This window comes from Peromyscus eremicus, chromosome 11 (genome assembly GCF_949786415.1).
Source record: "Peromyscus eremicus chromosome 11, PerEre_H2_v1, whole genome shotgun sequence".
Classification (NCBI taxonomy): domain Eukaryota; kingdom Metazoa; phylum Chordata; class Mammalia; order Rodentia; family Cricetidae; genus Peromyscus; species Peromyscus eremicus.
Genome location: NC_081427.1, coordinates 30,645,004 through 30,669,888, shown reverse-complemented (window position 1 = coordinate 30,669,888; position 24,885 = coordinate 30,645,004). Strand labels below are relative to the sequence as shown.

The window sequence follows — 24,885 nt, the reverse complement described above, 5'->3', positions numbered from 1 at the left end:
ACCTGGGTAAATCTTACTGAATAAGTAAAAAAAATGACCAGCCTGATGACAGAAATATTCACTCACCAGAATCTATACTTAGCAGCACCATATTATTGGCTACGATGACCTACTTCCTGGTCAGCATAGTATAATTATTTAAGCTCTGAATGTCCACACCATATCTTCATGGTCCGCTGATTATTACGTTCTGACCAATGCCTGATGCTCCAAAGATCCACGCCGGAGGTTGAAGAGAAGACTAGCACGTGGCCCTGGGGGATTTTGAAGATGTTAAAGGGAAAAGATGACAGAAAGAAAAGCATTCGAGAGAAACGTAAAGTCTCTGAGTCAGACAATAATGAAGGTTCATCGTAAGAGTCAACTGGCCACCTTCAGTACACAATAACTACACTAATATTGGTTTAATTGAAGGCTACTAATATTCTATAACGAATAAGCAAGTCCTGATAAACTTACACCACTTTACTGTTATTTTCCATTAATCATCTTACGTTCATCCCATAGTGTGTATTAATTAGATGAGAGGACCCTAGTTATTCTGAAATTATCATGTAATTCTAAGATACACTTTACTCTCCCTGCAAACTTACAAAAAGATACACACACACACACACACACACACACTCATGCATTCTCAAGCACAGTCATTCATGAACATGCACACTACTTAGCAGGATTTCTCTCATTTGTACAATCCCATGTAAAACTATTCTGACTGCAGCCTACATTTTACATTATACTGACTACTTTTAAAACTCATTGTTCTCCATTAAAAGTTAATTTGTTAAAATATAGAACATAATTTAGAATTTTTCTCTGAATATAATACTGAAAGTTTTATAACTGTTGTTTTTTTTTAATTAAGAGATTTTTCTATTCATTTTACATACCAACCACAGATTCCCCTGTCCTCGCACCCCCCAGCCCTCCCCCCCCAACCCACCCCTCATTTCCACCTCCTCCAGGGCAAGGTCTCCCATGGGGAGTGAGCAGTGACTTATAACTGTTCTTAATCATATACCTATACAGACTCATTCTCAGTTTTTCAAATTTATCTGAATAACTAATGAATAAATTTTCTTTCCCCATCCAGCCTCAAAACAGCCCCTTAATATAAATTCCATGTATATAAATTTGAAAGATCTTAATTATGTTCAGAAGAGCCTTTCTGTTTTGCATTTTTAATGTGTTCATCACATTTAACTGAAATCTTTATAAGTTGTTTTCACACCAGAACTCCTAATTTTATCTTTTTTTTGTGGAACACCAGAATAGCAGTCAGTACATGTACAATTTTGAGAACACATAACCAGAAGCCCTTCTCTCGAGCAACATTGCTCAAATATAGCCTTTACTTGGGGGGAAAGGAAGAGACATTTTTCTGCCTTGTTTTCACATTACCAAATTCTGATTTGGGGTTATTGGAGCAAATGTCCTCATCTTCTACTTTCACCAATCATTCCTGCGCTATACATGAATCTTTCAGAAGTATGAGTGTGTGTGTGTGTGTGTGTGTGTGTGTGTGTGTGTGTGTAGCTGTCACACTTCAAAAAAAATAAAAATAAACATCCTTTTCTACTACAACTAAATACCACCTAATCTCGGTTCCTTCCCAATCCTGCCCACAGCTCTCACTGTCTAGTTTAAGTGTGCGTTCCTTTCTTATTCATCATTTTCCAGTTTGGTGTAGATATGTACATACCAGAGAGATGTGGTCATATGCCAATGGCTGCTGTTGATTTTTTGACTCTGTAATTTCAGTCCTCAATTCAAATCAACAGTTTGGGCCAGACCTATGGATAGCATTAAGCTCCGAATACTGAGTTCATTTAACGTACTCTGGTGTGATAATATGCCTAAACTTTAGAGCAAATCTGAAATATCGGTCTAGCGACTGCAGGCCACACAAACTGACTATCTTTACTCTTGACTGTTTTTGAACAACAAAACTAGTTCAAAACTAGTCTCAATAAATTCCAAATTGATGGCTAGAAGCTAGTGGGAAATGGAGGATAAGAAAGGCATGATGGTCAACAAATTAACCCATTTCACACCTCCAGAATATTGCCTCTCACACCTCTCTCATGTAAAGGAATTAATTTCAAGGTTCATGTTACTCTGATTTTAACTATATTCTCATTTTTTTTCAGCTTCCCTTCTCCTCAACAATTGGGTATGTAATAAAAGCTGTGTATTTTACCAATTATTTCTTACACATGAGGGAATGGGAAGCATTGAATGTCACCAAGCATTCAATGTGTCTGCTTTAAGTCCTGAATGCAAATAATAAATATATTAGATTGCACAAGCAATTTCACTGTGGGTGATTCCAACGACCCAACAATAGAATAACAGAGTCATAAAAATAAAAAAGGCTCATGTATCAGATACTTCTCATTGTTATGATAAAACACCATAATATTCCTCCCCAAAGCAGCATGGTCAGGTCTGTCATAGCAGTAGCCCACTCCTTGGTACCAACTTCTGTATCAGTTACTTTTCTATTACTATGGCATACCTTGGTGAAGGCAGGGTGGCAGGAATGAGAGCTGAGGGCTCACACCTTGAACCTCAAGCAACAACAGAGAGTGACCTGGTAATGGTGTGTGTCTTTTCAAACCTCAAAGCCACCTCCAGGGGCAAAGGTCACCAAGGCCATACCTGCAAAGCCTGCCCAAACAGCACCACCCACTGGGGACCGTTTATTCAAATGCCTAAGACCATAAGGTACACCTCGTTCAAACCAGCACAGACAGCTTCCAAGAACTAATCTGAAAGTCATTGTGGCATGGAGATAACAGGAAAGTGATGGACACCGATGTCAGCTGGCCCCCACCTCAATGCAGTCCATGCTTAATATACACAGCAAATGCATAAAAATGTATAAAAATATGCAAAAGACACACAACCAGACACTTCCAGATATCCTTTCTTTAACTCTTTGGGGAAAAAATTGGAGTAACAGTCAGTGCTTTGTACAATTTCAATCATCTCTTTGAAAACCCTGCTGGGATAGATCTTTTCAAGATTTTTTTTAAAAAGTGTCTCTCTATAAAATAACATGTTGTCTCCAAAAACACTGAAGGGCTTTTAAAGAGTTTACCTACTTAAACTGGTAAATATTCTTTTAAGAGAGCTGGTGGTAGTGACGCACACCTTTCATCCCAGCATTTGGGAGGTAGAGGCAGGCCGATCTCTGAATTCGAGGCCAGCCTAGTCTACAGAGTGAGTTCCAGGACAGCCAGATTTACACAGTAAACCCTGTCTCAAAAAAACCAGAGAGAGAGAGAGAGAGAGAGAGAGAGAGAGAGAGAGAGAGAGAATGAATGTCAAGCTAAAGATGTGGCTTAGTTGATAGCACTGAGTTTGATCCCCAGCACTACATAATCCAGGAATTGGGGCCATTCTCATTCAGTCCACCAAACCAGTCATGGCTAGTTTTCTATCTGTATTGTTTCTCATCACTTACATGTAATATTTGTAGAAATAAGATTTCCTATGAAGTACACTCATGCTATCACTGTAGAGTATAAATTAATACAGAACAAATTATTAAAAGAAGATCATGGATGATAGATGATACAGATAGATATCATCTACCTGATGGACAAATGGATGGATAGATGGATAGATCGACAGATAGATCGATCGATAGATAGAAGAGACTGACACAGAGATATACAAATAGGATTAGTGGATTAGCACTCCACATCATGTAAGAATTTCCGCCTGCTTCCCACTGCCAGTGGCCGAGAGAGTTAACTTCTTTGTCCACAGTTTTCAAGTCCCACCGTTCATCCATTGATTACACTTGCAAAATTTTAGAGTCACAGCACTATTCAAGTCTTGTTGGTTTTTTCCCTCCAAATAATGATAGTTGTAATATTTTTTTCCAGAGCTGAGGACCCAGGGCCTTGCGCTTGCTAGGCAAGCACTCTACCACTGAGTTGTAATTTGGTGGTAATTACAACTATCTACCCGAAAGTTGTAATTATATTCACTGGTTTCCATTGTTTCTTTGTTCACTTATCGATTGTTTAAAGTTGAATACTCACACCCAGGAAAGTAAGAACCCCCCTCCCCACTCCTTCCTTTTAGAAGCATACAATGCCTTTAATAGAAATGTGTACTGTCCCTGAGAAATCTCTTACTGTCTATGAAGCAGTCTTCAATTCTTAATAACATCATTGAATGTTCATATCAAAATTTAAATTAGCAACATTTCAATATTTGATATTCTGTCTTTTATTAGATGTGGGAGAAGAAGTTTATGATGATGTGGATGCCTCAGACTTCCCTGCTCCACCTGCAGAGTTGAGGTCATTAAAATGCTTCCATTACAATGAAGTGTTGACAAGGAGATTGCTCAACAACATTGAGCTGGAGTAAAACTCCAGCGTGGTATATGTGTACTGTGCGCAGTCGTGTGGTCTCTGCTCCCCCTTGTTAAAGCTGTGCTTGTTTGTGATCAAGGCTCTCACCTCACAGCCTGGTTTGTTAGCAAGTCATCCTTACCCTCCCTCCTCTCCCCTTCCCCATCCTTTCTCCTGACCCCAGACACTCGTTCTGCCCCTTGTTCCCTGACTAATCTCTGTTGGTTGCTGGTGACTCACTGCTGTCTGTATTCACTCATCTACTGGGAATTTATACTTGAGATTCTGTTCACAAGTAATTTCAATGATTCATCTTCTCTCTTATTTTTACCCTTTTCTCCAACTTTTTCCCCCCTTGAACATACTTCCTTTCTATCTTAGCCCTCATCTTTCTTCTTCCCTGTCCTCCAACAATGGTTTCCTGTGTGAAAAAATAACAGAATTTGTTGCTTAAAAGAGCTTTCATGTATGCCCTTTTTTTGTTCACAAACTCATTAGTGCTGGGCGGTGGTGGCACACGCCTTTGATCCCAGCACTCGGAAGGCAGAGAGAGCAAGGCAGATCTCTGTGAGTTCGAGGCCAGCCTGGTCTACATAGCGAGATCCAGGAAAGGCGCCAAAGCTACACAAAGAAACCCTATCTCAAAAAACAAACAAACAAACAAAAAAACCCAAAAAACTCATTAGAATCTTCTCAAAAGTTTTACACAATTTCCTTTTTAAGTTAACAGTAAACAATAACTTCAGTTTATCTGAGGTTTGCATTTAATTTTAAGGTGAGAAGTATATGAAAAGTAGTTAAGATTAGTGAGCATAAAAGGAACGCCCTTTGAGAATTCTTCTGAGGTAGACTATAACGTACTAAAATACTTGCTCATTTTTTAATATCTATGCGAGATGACCTGCGTACAAAAGCTAGAAAACTCCAGCAGTACACTCAAGAGAGAGATGAGTGAAAAACAAGAAATGGTATACTTGATTAGTTAGAGGACAAAACTGGCGTTAATGCCTCCAGTCATGCCTGCTGAGTTGTACTTACCAATGCATGAGAGACCTTCAAGTATTTAGTCTTACCATACTAAGCCAATTTTACTGAACTATGAACAGTATCAAGATCAAAGAAGCTGAAGGCAAAACATGCCGATGTTCACATGTGAGGATCACGTTCTACAGGCCACACAATCGAGAAAAGATGAACAAGGCTTGCCTCCCTTTCAGCGGCCTGTGGAAGGAAAAGCTACCCTTAGCAAATTATTCATTCTAATATTCCTCACCAGGACATTGTGCCCATCTCTGATGGATTTTAATACATTTTTTTTTCCTGTTTGATGTTATTCTAGAAAGATCCCCCACATTCCATTAGCTAGCTCTCTGGGAACCCAGAATCACATCCTGGCCTTTTTCTTAGAGCGAAACAAACTCCAGCTGATTGAATTTGATCAGAGAAGATCATTTTCTTTTCCTTACCCATTGCTTATTTTCAGAAATTAAAACAATTCTATATTTTTAAACACAGTGTTCTATTTTGGAATAAGTTATTTTCAAAAATAGCTTGTGGGGGGGGGGCATTTTTAGCATTCATTCATGCTCTGATCATGCCAGAGAGCTAATCAGGGCCAGCCATTCCATCAATGCCCAGAGCATGAAAGGTAGGAGGTCCTAGGGATAGATGCAAGATCTTAGGTGGGTAATGGTCCTCGTTTTTTTTCACAGTGAACAAGATAAATGCTAAATGCTAAAAAAAAAAAAAAAAAAAATAGAACCAAACATTTTAAAGAAGTCACATTTTTTCTAGATAATCAAAATGAAATTATTAGTGTCAAATTTTCACTATTCTCAAATATTCTAATACCCCAAAAAAAAAAAACCAAAAACCTCCCTTCTACAGGATTCACACTTCTTCCCAATCTGTACTGAACTTTCATTTTCCAATGAGCAATTTAGTGATATGGCCAAGATAAAGACTGACTATTGACTATTAGCTATTATCTTTAAGATGCCCCCACATGATACTGAAAATAGTAATTTTATGTAAAAGCTTTTCATTAACCAATATTCCTATCTCCTGTGCTGTCTCTATTCATTTATGTAGTATTTCTATGCTGGAAATCAAGTCTAAGGTGTGGTATGTGAGTGCTCCACCAATGAACTCCATCTTTTCCATCATAGCTCTATTTTAATTAGATGTGAAAATATTAAGATAGATAACTTTCACAATCCATAAAACTCAGGTCTTTAAAAAAGCATTTTTGAGCCTTTTTAAAAGCATTATCTCTGCCATTCAATTTTCTAGAAAGAACTAGAAAATGTACAGAGTTCAAGTATAGTTTAAATCACATGAAACCATGGTGTGCAACTATATTTCATCTTGCCCAGTTTTATTATTGATTCAATATGACCTTTCACTTATAGTTTAAATCTTGTATATTATTTAATCATGAACCCCTTTATATGTCAGAAACCCATAATTGATTATAATGATCAGTACTAAATTAAAAACAACATTGAACAAAAATGTATTATTACATGCTAGGCATGGTAACATATGTCTTTAATCCCAGCACTTGGAAGGTAGAGGCAGAGTACTAGTGTATATTGTAAGACCCTGTCACAAAATAACAAACGATTGAAATTTTTAACGTTAAGAATTAAGTCTCAGGCTGAGGGTGAAGGGTGGCACACGCCTTTAATCCCAGCACTTGGGAGGCAGAGGCAGGCAGATCTCTGTGAGTTTGAGGCCAGCCTAGTATACAGAGGAAGGTCCAGGACAGCCAAGGCTACACAGAGAAACTCTGTCTCAAAAAAACAAAAAAGCAAGCAAACAAACAAAAACAAAGAATTAAGTTAAGTCTCTGTTATGATCTATTTTCTGTTTCTCAAAGTGTTGGTTTATATGTATTCTGTTACCCTAGTCAAGGAATTAATGTTGGAAAGGCAAAAACAGAAGAAAAAGACCCCAAGAAGCTGAAAAAACAGGAAAAAGAAGAAAAAGATCTTAGGAAAAAATTTAAGGTATGTAATATTTTATACCATTCAGAGCTCAAAGTACTGATGAAAAAATTCCAAAAATTTCAAAATGACAAAATACATACTTTTCAAGTACGGTTAACAATATTGGCATTATCTGTCATAACTTTTCTTTGTTACAAATACGTTGTAAATTTAAATTTATTCCTACAATAAATTAAGCAAGCAATCATATATGCCAATATCCTCCATGCTATGATAACCATTTAAGTTTAGATGCCCTTTGAACTTTGATAAAGTGATTATCTTTAAATATTTGTTATGTGAAGTTGGTGAGGTTATGATTGTCTTAGTTATTGTCTCATGGCTATGATAAAATCCCCAGATAAAAGCATCTTGAAGGACAAGGGGTTTCTTTTGGCTCATAGTTCTAGGTTACAGTCTGCCGTGGAGAAGTCACAGAGGCAGGAGCTTAATGAAGCTGGTCTCATTGCATCTGCAGCCACAAGACAGAGAGACACAAATGCGTGCATACTAGTGCCTACCTTGATCTCTCCATTTGATACTGTCCAGGGAATAGTCCCACTCAGAAGTAACATAGTTCTTCCTATATTAATTTACATAATCAAGATAACCCCCCATAGGCATGTCCAGAACTAAAACCTTCTTAATAAATTTGTCAATAAATGAATTACTGTAATAATACATACCGGTAATTTCAATGTTTATTTTTTTCAGTATGATGGTGAAATTCGAGTTCTCTATTCAACAAAAGTTGCTTCCTCCATAACTTCTAAAAAGTGGGGAGCTAGAGATCTGCAGATAAAACCTGGAGAGTCGCTTGAAGTTATTCAAAGCACAGACGACACCAAAGTTCTCTGTAGGAACGAAGAAGGCAAATGTAAGTCCCTGCTAAAGCCACACTGTGCATCCAACAGCCATGGGCTACCGAGATCACCCACCTCTACTAACTCAGTTTGTTCAGTGGCTCTTGGGTTGTAGGACATGTTAAGAAACTGGAGATTCTGGTATGCTGACATCAATAAATTCTATTTTAATGTCTTTTGAGGCTTTTGAGATTATAATATGATTACATCATTTCCCTCCCTATCTTTCCCATCTCCAGCCTCTCCTTAGTAAGCCCGTTGCTCTCATTCAAATTCATGGCCTCTTTTTCTTTAACTGTGTGTGTGTGTGTGTGTGTGTGTGTGTGTGTGTGTGTGTGAATATAACCTTCTCAGTCTGTATAATGTTATGCATATATATGTTTTCAGGGCTGGCCATTTGTTATTGGATAACCAGTTGGTGCGTTCTTTGCTGGGGAAGATTATTTCTCTTGCTCAGTGTTCCTTCATCATCTTTTAAAAATGAGAGTGGAGGCCGGGCGATGGTGGCGCACGCCTTTAATCCCAGCACTCGGGAGGCAGAGCCAGGTGGATCTCTGTGAGTTCGAGGCCGGCCTGGGCTACCAAGTGAGTTCCAGGAAAGGCGCAAAGCTACACAGAGAAACCCTGTCTCGAAAAACAAAAAAAAACAAAAAAAAAAAAAAAAATGAGAGTGGAGGTTGTAAGTGCTACTCAGTGGCAGAATACAGGCTTGAAATGGCAGTGGAAACATTGCTTAAACTTTGGGTACATTACAATCGAGAATTTCACGTAGATTTTCTTTCTCACTTGGGCATTTGTGATGTCTAAGCTCACTGATAACTGCTTCAGTTCTAGGTACTCTGAAAGTTTTATCTCAAACAGAATGACTGGGTAAATATCTCTTACTCCCTGTTAGGGTGTTTTGTTCATTGTAAAGGCTTTCTTTAGGTGATACTTTGCTTTAGTTTGACTTCCTCACTCAAAGGTGACTACAGTGTGGGACTAGAGAGATGGCTCAGCAGTTAAGAGTTCTTACTGCTCTTCTAGAGGACCAAAGATTAGCTCCCAGCACCCACATCAGGCAACTCACAACCAACTGTAACCCCTAGCTCCAGGGGATCCAATATCTTCTTCCGGCCTCCACAAGTTAGAGAAGGCAGGCAGGAAAGCTTTGTTGTCCAATGGTCAGCACCTAAATAATAGAGCTCTAATGCTGCTGTGACATCTACCAGTTACCATCCCAACAAATAGGAAGCAAATTGGTCTGTACTCAGCAGATTAAACAAAAGGTTAAAAGCTGATCCTAGGAAGGTGTGAAGGTATTCATTCAGAGAGTTCTAGAAGCTGAAGAAAAGCCCTCCGTAAATAGAACAAAATGGTTAAATATTGACAGAAACTTGAACCAATGGGTATTCAAGTAGTTGGAGAGGGAGGGGCACTAAGGATTCGAGAGTGACTTTCAGATTAAGTATTATCTCAGAATGATTGAATTGGTATGCTTATTTAATTTCACTTTTTGCCTTTTCAAGCCTCCTGCTTTTCATAATTTTTATGAAATCCCTTTCTTGGTCGGGATCCTTGATTGTTCTTACTTTTCTAATTCCTGATCTATTCTCCATACACTCACTAGGACTTGGAATGACTGTCGTAAAATGTATCCCTCCCGCAAATGGCCTTGCAAATGACATCCATCTTTCCCATATTCTCAGCCCGTCCACGCCTATGTTAAACAAATATTTTCAAGAGCACACACTGTCTTTAGCATAGCATATACTAAATGCCCTTCGTGGTTCAGCCTCATGGACAACAACTGCAGTTTGCCAACTAGACTGGACATCCCAAAGTGAAGTGCATGCTTTTCATTCCCTGAATAAATCATGCCGGTTCTTCCCACTGTGCTATTCTATTTGACGTGGAATGCACAATTGTCCATCAAAAACAACTCAGTGATCATCTTCAATTGAAAGCATCCTCACTCCCTGCTCCCAGCTACCCCAGTCTGATGAATTCCTCCCCAACTCCACAGCTTTGACTTCTGTGTGATTTGCTTCAGTAATTTGCGCTCTGCTTAGTATTTGAACTTACGCAGAACTTCAACGAAGTGTTCTTGAGGTTGGATGTCAGCACTGGTATAGTGTCTCACGCCTTGAGTGCAGACTTGGTTAGCTTCAAAGGAGTGCTCTAGATTTCTAGCCCAATAACCAGATAAAAGTCTGACATAAACACTCACAAAAACATCTGCTGAATAGTTTCACTGGTTAGCAGACAGCACTCTGGCTTGGCCTGATGAGCATTGTTAGCTTCTGAATCTTTAAGGACTCTAAATCTGTCCCTTCTTTATTTTTACATCTTCTCATGACCAGCCATGGCGTTTTGCAGTTCAACACCTGCGTGACTGTTTTCCTCACTCTCTGTTCTTCTTCAACCTGTCACCGAAAAGAACGTGACCTGAGGTTACACCGAGCAATCGAGAGGTTAAAGGATAAAAGACAATCCCTTTGTCACTGTGTGGAGCAAAAGCCTCTGATGGAGACATTATTACATTCAATAGGGTCTCACCCACTGACACTCTGCAAGTGTGAACTGTGTAGGCAGTTGGCATCTTAAATATATAGTTCTGGCACATTCTCAAATGTTTAAAATTGCTAGCTAATATTTGCACACATTCCACAATCTGATGTTCATGAGCTGAGAGTTTTCCCACCTCCTGTTACTGGAGAAAAACTTTCTACAAAAAAAAAAAAAAAAAAAAAAAGGCATGAAAAAGGAGTTATTTGGGTTATAATGTTCTGTTTCTTTTAGGCATCAGAAAAAGAGATTTCAAATGGCTGGACATTGTCACAATACTAGTTGATCATTTCTTTAAGGTTTTTTTTTTTTTTAAACAATATATGCTCACTGGAAAAAAATTTTATTCAGAAACTTAAAAAGTCAATTGGGACCAGCTGTGGTAGCACACATCTAAAATCCCAGTACTTGGGAGGCTGACTGAGGAACAGCATTTGAAATCAGAAGTTCAAGGACAGCCTGGGCAATGTAGTGAAAACTCACCTCAAAAGTAGTAAAAATTAAATGAATGAATGAATGAGTGAATGAGTGAATAAATAAGCAAATATACAAATGAAATGTTTAAAGTCATTCTAGTAGAAAGTCTCAGGAACAATACAAAGAGACAGAGAAGAAAGGAGATAGATTAGTTCTTGTGAAAGCCAAAATAATAAATTACATTCAGTATTGTACACCATTCATTACGTTTCCCTTCAAGTTTGACATTGAATCACTTGCCTGAGCAAGTCCACACAAGATGATTATATGTCTTTAGCTGCAGTAACTTTATTTTCTGCAAATACAACAAATGAAGTAATAAATAATAGACTGTCACTTCAATTAAGGAAAAAATTGAAACTACAAAATCTAGTTAATTTCTATTTTTCCAAGGCTACTGTCTATTTCCTCAGAAATTCTGTATTTCTAATGTCGTCTCACAGGTTGTTAGTCCTGACACACATCTACACCACAGCAAGCAAACATTTTAGGAGGAAACTGACTGGCACAAATGGGGGATGGGTGTTACATTCCTAACTATTCTACCTCACCACATATTTCAAGACATTTGTTCCAGCCGCTGTGTTCTGCTCTGTGAGCAGGAAGGCTTCCAAATAACAGCTTTATGTGACATGTGAGAATCCTGGGCATATCAGCTCTTAGACCATTGTAAGGCTAAACATAGCAGCCGTTCTGCACCATAGCCATGATTTTGTTTTGTTTTGTGGGTTTTTTCATATTTTCTATTAATATCTCATATTGGTAAGTGAACACGAACCATGTGAACAACGAGAACATTTTCTTCCTGCATAAAAAAATAATTTCTAGGAACTATACTGCCAAGATTACATAACAATCCATGGTAAGTCACTTGTTTTGACACTATCACGAACCGTCCTTGAATAGAATAATGTTTTAGCACTTGAAAGCGCTGCAGAGCAAAGCCTATGCTACATTAAAAGTCAGTAATCCTGTAAAAACACTATATAAGTGACTTTATAGTTAGTAAGCCCTACGTTATCACATGATCATGGAACTAAAATAGAATGGGACAGCCTCATCCCACATGTGACCACTGACATTTTCTTAGATTATTCGGTCATTGATATCTCCCTCCCTCCCTTCACATACGCACAGAGAAAGAGAGACAGAGAGAGGGAGAGAAAAGAACAGAACTGAACAATAGCATCTGCAAAGGGGTCATCAACAGAAGAGAAAGATGTTACTTAGGACTCTTGAGCAAGGAAGACGTAGGAGAGAATATACCAAGGGTTTGAGAGGGAAAGAGTACATAGCTTTTATAATTAACTCGTCAAGTGGCGATAATTAAGCTGTCTATTATGAATTATTAACTTTGACCATGTAAAGGACTGTTAGTAGCGGTTTGACCAGGCCTGTGAATTTTTATCATAATTGAGTTTTAAATTAAAAGTAATTTCATTGAAAAGTAAATTACCTCAAAGCATCAGCAAATAATAATCTTAATTTTCAAAAAGGTGGTTAAATAATCTTTAATTTTCCTTTCACAAACTATTTATCATAATCTTCCAGGGTTTTTTTTTTAATGGAAACATTTACCATTAGAAAAAGTCTAGTTTTTATCAACAGTTTGTAATTTTGCATGTGTACTGCTAAGGCCTGGCAACCTGAGTTCAATCCCTGCAACTCACGTGGCAAGAGGAGAGAACAGATTTCTGCCAGTCTTCTTCTGACTTCAAAATGACCATATTAAACAGCATAACTCCAACTCAGAAAGACAAATGCCATGTTTTCTCTCCTATGTGGAGCCTGTATCTAAATGTGTCTACAGGAAGGGGGCCTGGGAAGACCAGCATGAGATGGGGAGGGGACCTTAGAGGTAGGTAGGAAAGGGACGATGGAATCCATGCAACACGAAAAGAGAAGGGAGACTATTAGGAAGGAGGGAGGGAACCTTCAGGAGAAGGACAGGGGACACAGAGAAGGCAGCCAGAGACGGGAATAAATTAGACAAAAGTGTAAGGACTTCTGTATGAAAATACCATAGTGAAGTTACCTTTTTTACTGTCTTTAAAAAAAATTCATAAAAAGAAAAAAAAATGTAACAGGAAAGGGATTGATGAGAGCTGCAAAGGGAGGGAGAAATAAGTGGGTAATGGGGGTATAAATATGATCAAATTACTCCATAAGCATGTTCTATATAGATATAGTTATTCAATATATTATCTTTTTAAAGAGTTTTTAAGTCATTATTACTGTGTCTGTGTGGATGTGTCATGTGTGGGCGCCTGCAGAGGCCAGAATAGGGCATGAAGTCCCTGGAACTAGATTTACAGGCAGTGATGAGCTATTGGATGTGAATCTGGGCATCAACTGAGTATTGTGGATAAGAAGGGGTCCTTAACCACTAAGCCATCTCTCCAGCCCCTCAGTAGATTACCTTATAATAATTATTCACTTGTGGGTCAACTTATGAGACTAAACATTAAATATTTTTCAAAGCTGTATCTGTAACTAAAATGCATTTCCTTTTTTTCTTTATAGATGGTTATGTCCTTCGGAGTTACCTGGCGGACAAGTAAGGCCATTTTCTTCTATTACTGTATTTATTAAAAGAATCTTATGATTTCCTTAAGGAAAAAGTACTAATGCAATTTCCAGAATGCAATGGATTGAACTACCGTAGTAAATTGGAAACAATGTATTACATTTGTATCAATATAGTAGTACCAATAACAAAGCTGAATGTGCTAGTCTGAAATAGAAAGGAAGCCTGGCTCACTCACAGTGAATAGTCTTATAAACTCGCTGAGCCCTCTGTTCAGCAAACACTGAAGACACACAGGGCAAAGCCACTACCCTTTTCACTAATGGTTCCCATTTTGTTTATTAATTATTACAGCATTAGAACTGGACTAATTAGAGCCAAGCGGTGTCTGTGGCAGATATTAATACTACCAGTTAATCGCTCATAGTTCAGCCCCTAACTGAAGGTTTTTCTATACTCACACCAAGCATAGTGCTCTATTATGTTGCCTCATTGAAAGTGTGCCCCTCAAAAGATAGCCATCAATGACTCTTGTATTCTTATGAATAAGACCTTTTCACAGTCTGTCACAGCCTGGTACTTTTAAGCCTTTGGACTCCTCTACAACACTCTAAGATTCTACACCAAGAAATGCAGAGCAGAAAATTAACCCCACTATCGGGCTGAGCAGTGGAAATATTTGTAAAACTGACATAATGAAGGAATGGAGGATTCACAAACCGTTTACCGTGAGCAACAGGACACCCGTGTGACAAGGACAATGCGTGTTAAAGAGTTCTGTCGGCAAACCAATAGACAGCAGACAGGAAAACGACCCTAACATCTCTGTTTTCTTCGGCGTATGTGTTACAGTGGTGGGCACGGGACGTCTGACAGGCTCCGTTCTAAGAAAGATGCCAATTTTAAGGAAAGAATGTGCTGTCAATGACAGCAGGATGGTTAACGGAAATGGAGAAAGGACACTGAGCGACTGTTGGTTCACTACCTATTAAAATGCATACATCAATAAACATTTAGGGAGTAAACAGCAGGAAAGCCTGTCCTCTTTGCATTCACATCAGATTTCCATTAGGCAAATGCTCCCTCCACCTCAGAGAAAGGATCCAAACAGAAGACATAGGGAGCTCACAGCATCTGTCACAGTTGGCAGGAACAGGGCCCTGCTGCTGCCGCTGTGATAAAGCCCAGAGACAGGGCAGGAACCAAGAGCATGGCTGCCCTACGTGACACAGCTACCTCACAGCTCTGACGCTTGGAGCTGAATCCTACATTTCAAGATTATGTTTATATTTATAATATGTTAGTCTATCATTCATAAATCACTCATCAGACTATGCACTTTTACCATCAAAGCTTACATCTGACTCATATGTGTGTCTCCCAGCACATGAGAGCAACTCAGTGTTTGTTAATAGGATACTTCATAAAGCTTCAGGGCTAGGCAAAACCTGAAAACAATAAGTAATATAAAAAAATTCAATGACTGTATATTCCATAATTAGTATTTAAATACTTTAAACTTGATATGTATGCATTGTAACTAGAAACATATGAAAACAGTATAACCAACTTTCATGCCAAGTATATTTCATTCACTTAAAATTTTAAACATTGGAAACTCAAGTTAAGGTAGGAATCTAGTACTGATAACTGTTAAAATTCGTTGCACCTTTGGATTAAGGCCCCTGGAGGAGGGTTGTGCCTTGGCAGTTCAGTTTGTTTAGCTCTATACCCAGTTCTTAGGGAGTTCAGATGGCCTATGCCCATGGCAATGTTCAAAGTAGGGCATGATCTGTGCCCTCAAGGCATGTGTCTATTATTCTGTTTGTAGAATAAACTAGGAGTTGATAAAGCCAGGGAAAGAAGATGTAGAGGTGAATGTAAAATCTCTGTCGACTCGCACATACTCATACATAGCCTCACTTTTCACCTCTAAATGTTTCTGATAGATGGCAATCATATTAATGCTAGCTTCCTCCATGCATTAATGTTGGGATGATATTCTCTATAAAATAAAAATTGTTTTTTGTGTTTACAGTGATGGAGAAATCTATGATGACATTGCTGATGGTAAGTCTCATGCAGCTCCCACCACCACAGTAACAGAGAAAACAGCTTGCTGGCTTAATTAGAGCCATCAGATATGATCAGAATTAGAGTTTCTTAAAAATGTGAGGAAAAGTAATGATCTGAAGTCATGGCGGGGAGTCATCTTCACACAAGGCTAGGAAATTAAGTGAAAAGAAAAGCATATTTATTCTCCAGATTGAGAAATATACGACAACCATGGTGTAAGCCAAGAGCTGTAATTTTAGCACTTGGGTAGGGTAGAGGCAGGAAGATCAGAAGTTCAAGACTAGCCTTGGCTACACAATGAAAGTTGTTTCCAAAGCCTCAATAGGGAGTTAGAAGAGTAGATCTATAGGTGAAGCTTGTACTGCAGTCATGAGGACTGGAGTCTGACAGCTAGAACACAGGAAAATGAAAGACACAGTTGCAAGTATTTGTAATCCCAGGCCTGCGGGGGGGGGGGGGGGGGGTCGAGACAGGAAGATCCTTGGTGAGAATGGAACCAATGAGAGTCTGTCTCAGAGAAAGTACATGGTTCCTGAGGATGTTACTAGAGGTTGTCCTCCAGCCTCCACACACATGTGCATATGTATCTACACACACATGTACGTGTACACACACACACACACACACACACACACACGAACATATAAAAATTAATGAGTGAATTAATTAAAGCTGTATTTTCTTTTCCTTCAGGTTGCATCTATGACAATGACTAGCACTCCGCTCTGTTCTCTCTGCTGTGTCTGTTAGTGGCCAACGTGAATTTTAATCGGACTGTTCTTGGGTGTCGTAGAAAAAAAATGAATGTACAAAATGAAATTTCAATCTCCATAAAATTTTGATATCTTAAACTCGGAAAATGAACTCTGTTTAATATGTCAAAAGATTGGTAGTGAGATATAAGAACTTATCTCCTTTTTTACTTTCTTTTCTTCTTCTTTCTTTTGAGTTCTTACTTTGCAGTTCAAGCCATCTTCCTGCCTCAGCCTCCCAAGTGCTGTGATAACAGACGTGAGCCAGCACATCTGGCTTAAGGATCCCATGTTACCTCAGTTATGCTTATGAAGGCACTTTTTTTAGACCATCAATAGGGACTCTCCTCCTACCATACCCCTTTTTAAAGAAATAAAGAAAATAGAAAGATATCCCAGAGGAAGAAGAAAAAAGAATATAAAGAAGGAATTTTATTTTTAATTCCACAAGAAGAGAACTCGTGCTGCCCCTTACAACACCTGTTCAAATTACCTACCCGGAAAAGGCGGAGCTTGCGCCTCTAGTTTCTGAAAGACAGTGTAGCAGCAGATCATTTGTATCGAATTGTTCCCTCTTCGCTCACTGTGAAATCATATGTTAACTATTCAATAAGCATGCTTTAGGATCTGTATGCATGTCTAAGACTAGCCTCTACGAGGGTCTAAAGTAAGTCTTATTTTGTGAATCCATACACACATGGTTGCAATCTGTCCTCGGTTTAGACACCATTGTTACCTGGAGAAATGGAGGGGAACTACATGACACTTGTGAACACTGTGAGAAAGAACCTTAAAACTCGCTCGACTTTTACAGTAACTCCTTACTGTGAAGTCTGTTTGAAAGGGTTTTTGTGTTTCGCTGTCAATTGCTTCTGCAGAACCCAGTGATGTTTATAACCACTTTACTAGGAAGTTGTTCAGCTGAAGGAACACAAAGCAATAAATCCAAGTGGTTGGCCTGGGGTGCTCCCCATTGATACGTACTCCTTACCACCTTCTCTAGACTGTAAGGCGCTGGCTTTTGAATGCTAAGAACACTAAGCACCATGAACCAAAACACAACGCCTCAACATCCAAGAAGATAACAGATTGGAGAATGTTTTTTGAAATTAGTAAATCCTAATGCTGGTTCTATTATTGACCATGATGCAACCCTGGCAATATTCATTACTCTCCCAGTGTTCTTACAGGATAAGATTCAACTAAGTTTATCCCAACATTTTCCACTACCAATTATTTCAAGCTTTTATGGTTCCCTCATCTCAGATGCACACTTCAGAAGGCTTTTTCCTTTTCTATTTTAAATCATCGATTAAATAATGATTAATACACTATATATGTAAATTGTAAAGATACATTGGAGTTTCTGAAGAGTGACCCCTCCATTGAATTTTTTAAAAGTCAAAAATTGTATAGGATAGAGAGATAACTCGGTTGGTAAAGTGCTTGCATGGCAAGCGTAAAGATTGAATTCGATCAACAAACCCCAGATGACAACCATGTGTAGTGACCACACTTGTAATTCCAGTGCCAGGGAGGCAGAGACAGGAGAACCTCTGGGGCTCACTAGTAAGCCTGTCTATCCTATTTGGTGAGTTCCATACCAGTGAGAGACTCTTGTCCCAGGAGATGGACATCACCTGAGGACCAACAGCCAAGGTTGTCCTCTGGACTCCACATATATATGCCCTCACACACATGGAAACGTGTACACACAGATCAAAAAATGGGTAAAGTAGGTCAAAGCCTTCAAATGGTTAGAACCGGGGTTTCTATTAAGTGTTTTGAAGTTTCAAAAGTGTCAGCAGCTTCTACAGCTCAATTTATAGGATAGAGGGCTCTGAGTCTCCTGGGTTGGAAATTACTCATCTCAGATGGCCTTTGGTTAGGAAGTACTTTGGTGGGTTAGTCAGCATGTGTCCTTGTGGTGAACCTCTTTTGTCACTAGATACAAATTACATGGCTCAAAGGTGGTTGTATGTTAACTTTGGAATCAAATATAGATTACATGCTGACTGTATTTTCAGTAATTTTTCGTGATTAAGAATAGCATAAATTCAATGCAAATGTTAGATTTTTTTTAGAAGAAAATCCCAAATTAGATCAAGAGAATATTTCAGCTTTGATTTATATTCAAAGAAATGGACAGACACCTATGAGAAATTTATGTAATAATTATTTAATATATATTTGAAGTGTTAATTTTAATATACTAAATGTGATTTTGTTGTAGATTGTGTGTGGAACTTTGTCATGTGAGAAGAGCTGCCAATAAAATATCTTTTCAGCAAGTAACCCTGCCCCCTACTTCATATACACATCAAGACCATCAGCTTTCCTTTCTGTTAACGTGATTCTGTCTACAAAAGAGTCTTCTATGTACAGAAGAGCCCTATCTGCACCACCCTCCCCGTCTCATTCAGCTCCTATTCATAGCCCAACTCTTCCTCGCTGCCTCTTGATACATTGCTTCCTATTTTGTCTCAGAAATAGATAACTAAGTACAGTTCTCTCCAACTCCCTGCAACCTAAACATAACCCATGTTCAAAATGCTTAGAGGATAAGACATCACAACCTGAATTCAAAGCCGTGATCAAGGGTCCCATTTCCTCCTAACTTCTCTCCAAGCTTCTTCCGATATAATCCGTTCATGCTCTTTTTTCTCACTCTACCTCTTCTTCTCTCCCTCTGTCTCCTCCCCCTCCTTCTCTCCCTCTCACTCCTTCTCTGCCACATCTCTCACCTCTCCTTCCCTTCTTTCTCCCTTCCTTCCTATCTTTAACTTCTGCTGTGAATAGCTTTCTCTGTATATTTAAAATATACTAAAATATGTCTTAGTGGTAAGAAAACCTGACATTTGAACTTGAACCCAAACACTTCACCCACAACCCATTTATTTCACCATTCCCTTTCTCATTCCACTATCTTAAAATGGTGACGTGTGTGCACCAGCTGTTACAACATGCCTCCAATTTCTCCATTTGTTCAGAATTTGATGACCCAAAGGCTCCCACTACTGTGCTCGGGAAAGCATCGCCAGGTTTGTGTGGAGATCAGGATCCCTTCAGGCTGTCCTAACCAGCGACTGAGGATACCAGGGCAGAAGGTGGCATAGAGACTCTTTTCACAGCAAATCCATTTGGGGCCTCCCTAGTGGTCTTGCTAAACCCTCCTCAGAGTTCTAACCATCTACTTCCTGCCTTCACCAGGGCAGGTACACACTGCTGTCACCCAGCTCCCCCTGCCTTCACTGGGGCAGGTACACACTGCTGTCACCCAGATCCTCCACCTCTCCTGGTTGGCTCTCTTGCACGCACCTGTTCCTTGCTGTCCACCAAAAGAAAAAATGCAATTTCCACCTCATCTTGTCAGCTTTCCAGGGAAGCCAGATTGAGCACAATACAGCTTGAAAGATATTAAAACCTGTTATCTGTCTGGGTGGTGGTGGTGCTCGCCTTTAGTCCCAGCACTTGGGAGGCATAGGCAGGCAGATCTCTGGGTTCAAGGCCAGTATGGTCTACAAAGTGAGTTCCAGGGCAGCCAGGGCTACACAGAGAGGACCTGTCTTGAAAAACCAAAACCAACCAAACAAACAAAACCTGTATCTGACCACTGGGATAAACTGAATCCGAATTTGGGGGAGTAATCTAGGGAAGCATTTTAAAGAACCCTAAATAGGAGTTTGAGGCTCCTTTTGAGCATTTCCCACCCTATTCATCCTTTCTCGTGTTCTCAAGATACACTCAGTCTCCAGATGGCTCCAACCTGACTTCTGTTACCGTCACTTTAAAGCTGTTTCTCTGTGATGTCCCCAAAAGAGCCTTGTCGTAGTTCATCTTCATTTTCAACTTGACAGGGTTTAGAATCACTGAGGATAGGAGACACACCTCTGGGTGTTTCTACAAGGGGGGTTTCAGAAAAGTTCAGTGGAGAAGGAAAAACACACCCTGCATGTGGCCAACACTCTCCCTGAGCCATCCGCCTAAATAAAAAGAAGAAAGGAAGCTGAGCTTCATCTCTCTCTGCTCCCCGCCTACAGAGACAATGAGACTAGACAATTCACCCTCCTGCTGTGCCTTTCCTACATGGTGGATGGTAACTCTCTTAGCGTTCTACTGCTGTGAAGAGACACATGACCACAGCAAGTCTTATAAAGGAAAACATTTAACTGGGGCTGCCTTACAAGTTCAGAGGTTTAGTCACGGTAGGAAGTATGGCAGCATGCAGGCAGACACGGTGCCGGAGAGGTAGCTGAGAGTTCTACATCTAGATTGGCAGACAGCAGCAAGAAAGCCCACTCTCATTGACACACTTCCTCTAACAAGGCCACATCTCCTAATAGTGCCGCTCCCTATGAGCCTAGTGGGGACATTTTCATTCAAACCACCACATTCCACACCCTGGACCCTGTAGGCTTGTGGCCATATCATAATGCAAAAAAATGCATTCAGTCCAACTTCAAAAGTCCCCATAGTGTATAAGAGTCTCAACAATGCTTAAAAGTCCAAAGTCTTCAAAGTCTCTTCTGAGACTCATACAGTCTTTAACTGTAAACCCTTGTAAAATCAAAAAGCAGATCACTGTAGGAGACCAGCTCTGGCGTGTCAAAGGGTTCTTATGGGGAGGAGAGAGGAATAAGGAAGGATTACATAGAAATAGAGGCAGAGAAACACCATTTAAAGCATCCAACTGCTTTCCTTATCTGAAGTCCCAAAGTCCACATTCTGCCAAGAACCATGGTCAGGCCTATCAAAGCAATATCCCACTTCTGGTACCAACTTCTGTATTAGTTAATGCATTGCTGTGAAGAGACACTGTGGCTATAGTAACTCTTATAAAGCAAAACATTTAATTGAGTCTGGCTTACAGGTTCAGAGGTTTAGTCCACGATCATCATGGTGGGAAGCATTGTGTCATGCCAGCAGACATGGTACCGAAGAAGTAGCTGAGAGTTCTGCATCTGAATCCAAAGGCAGCAAGAAGAGAGAGACACTGGGCCTGGCTTGGGCATTTGAAATCCCAAAGCCCACCTTCATTGACACGCTTCCTCCAACAAGGCCACACCTACTCCACACCTCCTAATTATATCGTTTCCTATGAGCCTTTGGGGGCTATTTTCATTCAAACCACCACAATAACTCCTCAAACTGTGAGGCTAAATAAACCCTTCCTTTCTTCAGGTTCCTTAGTTAGTGTTTTGTCACAGCAATGAAAAAAGTAACTAATTATCCATATTAACAAGACTCCAAATGGAACTCCTCCTCTGACCTTAAAGCTGATTATGCTTCCTCTACATTCTTCCTCATTGGCATCTCTATTACTCCCCAAGCTTGAAACTTCGAAGTTTGTTTCTACTCTTTATCTTCTTTGTTCAGTGAGACACAGAGCTCCAAGAAAACAAGGATGTTTGCCTGATTTGCTTTTATGTTCTTTCATAAAGTGGTATTTGAAGCTCTTAATAATATATTTGATAATGGAAGAACCAGTGAGTTGTGTCTATAAGAATGTGTTAAGCCTGTAGGCTGCCACTGTTTTCCTTAATTACTATTTCAATGCCTTAAGAGTTTCAATGAATTGGTAGCTAAGCTATACCTAATCTACTCCCCAAAACATAGGTTATTACTGACATCAGATTCACTGAAGTAATCATGATCAAGATCAAGTTGATCACAACAGTGTTCCTGTGGAAACAGAGGGTGGGACAGAGTAGAGATTACAATGTGTCTCTTAGGGATTGGTACCTATGAAAGGAAGAGGGAGCAAGAATGAGCAAAGGGGATGGTTGACTGTGATACAGGCCCAACAAAGCTTGGAGCAAACAGAGAGTCTCTGAGTAAATGCTTCATCTATTGTCTCCCTTTAGACAAAGTGGTAAACCTTTTAACAGGACCCCTCAGACTCATCATTGTGCGAGCCTCCTTGTCCCAAGAGAGGCATGGCCTTTTGAAAGATGACTGTAGCTGTGGTAAAGAGGGAAGTGACAGACAGAAGGCTATCAGCATATCCCTCTCACTTCTTTGAGAGAATTGGCTAAGTTGTACAACTTCATACAAGATTCTGAAATTTGCAAGGACTCAAGATCTTTTGTTTATACAATATCAAAGTGCATGCTTAGTGGTTAAAAGGGAATTGAAACAAAATTCTTGCTCTTTAAATTATGTGTACATGGGATAGGGACATATGTGTTCATGAGTGCAGGTACCTGAGCAGGCCAGAGACATTTGACCTCCTATGAGGCTGAAATTATAGGCAAAATTACAGGTTATGAGCCACTCAATTGTGGGAACTGAATTTGGGTCCTCTGCAAGGGCCCCAAGTATTCCTAACCACTTAGCCATCTCTCAGTCAGTCCCAAAATTACTTTTAAAGAATATCAAAATGTGTTTTTGTTGACAAACTAAGCTCAAACTCCTATTTTTCCTACATAGTCTTCCTTTGCTTTCTTGAAAAATTCGATCCTCTAACATTCTTCACTCACGTTTTATAGATCCATCGACGAATAAATAGTTGTATCCTATGAAAAATACTAGTGCTTATGCTGATAAGACGGCAACTTGATATTCAGCTTTTGGGCATGATAGAGAGCAGTGAGGACTGTGGCAAACTATACAATCTAAGTTCTAGGCCCACGAGTACGTTGCTAATTGTGATTGATAGACATTTGCCGTTCAGCTCTCCAAGATGCCCCTTCCCAACCTTCTTGCTATTGTTGTGTGCCCTTTGATCCTAACTTTTATCAGCTCCCTCCAGAGGGTCACTTGACTTCTAGCTTCTAGTATCACATGACCCATGGGGAACAACAGTGGTCTACAAGAGATACAAAGTGAGGGTTTTTCAGAATCTTTCTGGAGGAGTCTCCATAGCTGGTTGTAACCTTGCTCCCCTGAAGTCCCAGCTCACTCAGACAGACCTCTCCACATGGTACTGGCTGTCTGATTTCGTTGCTTCTTTTGGCTCCTTCAGGATTGCAGATACACACAGGAAGTGTCAGTTGAAGGAAATCCCTCTTTAGTTTGTAGTTTCCGTACACTGTCTATCCACTTTTAAACAAGCCCTTTATTGTTTTTCCTCAGACATCTGAGTTTGAGCTAACCATTTGTTTTCCACCTAAGTTCTAGGGATACATGACTCAGTTCTAACAGTTTATGAGTCCGATGTCACTAAGGTTTTCCAGAATCTAGATAGAAAGCCAGTTTCCATGTTTCTTAGTCATGACAGAAGCAGTGAGAGAATATATTATAGGAAAATGGGCATTAAAAAGTAAAATTATGGCATCTGCAATGATAGCTCTGTGGTTATAAGCATTTATTGCCCTTCCAAAGGGCCCAGCTTCAGTTCCCAGCACCACACTGCATGGGTTACAACTGCCTTCAATTCTAGCTCCAGAGGACCCGGCACCCTCTTCTGGCCTCTTTGGATGTCTGAACTCACATGCACACACCTACACACATAATGAAAAATAAGAAAACCTAATTGTAAAAGTAATATTGGTGTTCTCATGCTCTTCGATGTCTAAGACATTGCAAATGCCATGGCCTAAATCCAAGTAGAATTCACATATCTTTAATCCAAGCATTCAGAGGTAGGATCTCTATGAGTTCAAGGCCAGCCTGGTCTACATAGTGAGTTCCAGTACAGCCAGGAATACAACAGAGAGACAATGTCTAAAAAAAAAAAATTATAAAATATAACTGTGGTTTGAGACATGTCCAATTGAGCATAGTACTCAGTAGCTAATGGCCAGGTTCTTACCAATGAAGAGCAAAGAAACACCTCCTATGACACCAGTGTCAACCCCTTCACCTCAGGCCTTTGAAATGAGTCTTTGAGATATTGTGATATCTTTCAAAAAACTTTCTAATAAGTTAGTGAGTTTTATTTAGACATATAAGCTACATCTTCCTTTTTAACTCAATGATCTCAATACACCTACAATCAAATGTGAAAGCATTGCCCTATGCTAACAGCACTTCTTAAAGCAACCCTTTCTAAAGTTAGGGTAGAATCCAGTTGTAATGCTTTAGCTAGTACAATGTGCTTTCTGAGCCCCACCCTAAGTGGGAGAAGCTATGTCGTGTGAAGCACTGAAATCCTGTTACCTCCCACACACCTCAAGGGACCAGAGTTTTCTAATTTTTAATATGTAAAGATCTCAAAGAGACATACTAAGCTACAGCAGTTACCTAACCCTCAAGATATAAATAATTATGCAATGCTAGAAAACCAGATCTCACAGTAATAATAGACACATAAAGTTTATTGTATATTCATTTAGA

The 24,885-nt window shown here is 39.5% G+C and overlaps 1 protein-coding gene across 1 annotated transcript in view; it reads left to right on the top strand.

The window, feature by feature from the left end:
- Positions 1-18,865, top strand: part of Fyb1 (FYN binding protein 1) — an 81,755-nt gene extending 62,890 nt beyond the window's left edge. The window contains exons 11-18 of the mRNA XM_059276246.1: positions 216-353; positions 2,154-2,176; positions 4,256-4,322; positions 7,288-7,387; positions 8,081-8,243; positions 13,777-13,810; positions 15,819-15,850; positions 16,550-18,865. Of these exons, the coding sequence (XP_059132229.1) occupies positions 216-353; positions 2,154-2,176; positions 4,256-4,322; positions 7,288-7,387; positions 8,081-8,243; positions 13,777-13,810; positions 15,819-15,850; positions 16,550-16,572 (580 nt within the window). The 3' untranslated portion in view covers positions 16,573-18,865. The remainder of the gene's footprint in view (positions 1-215; positions 354-2,153; positions 2,177-4,255; positions 4,323-7,287; positions 7,388-8,080; positions 8,244-13,776; positions 13,811-15,818; positions 15,851-16,549) is intronic.
- Positions 18,866-24,885: the final 6,020 nt, after the last annotated feature.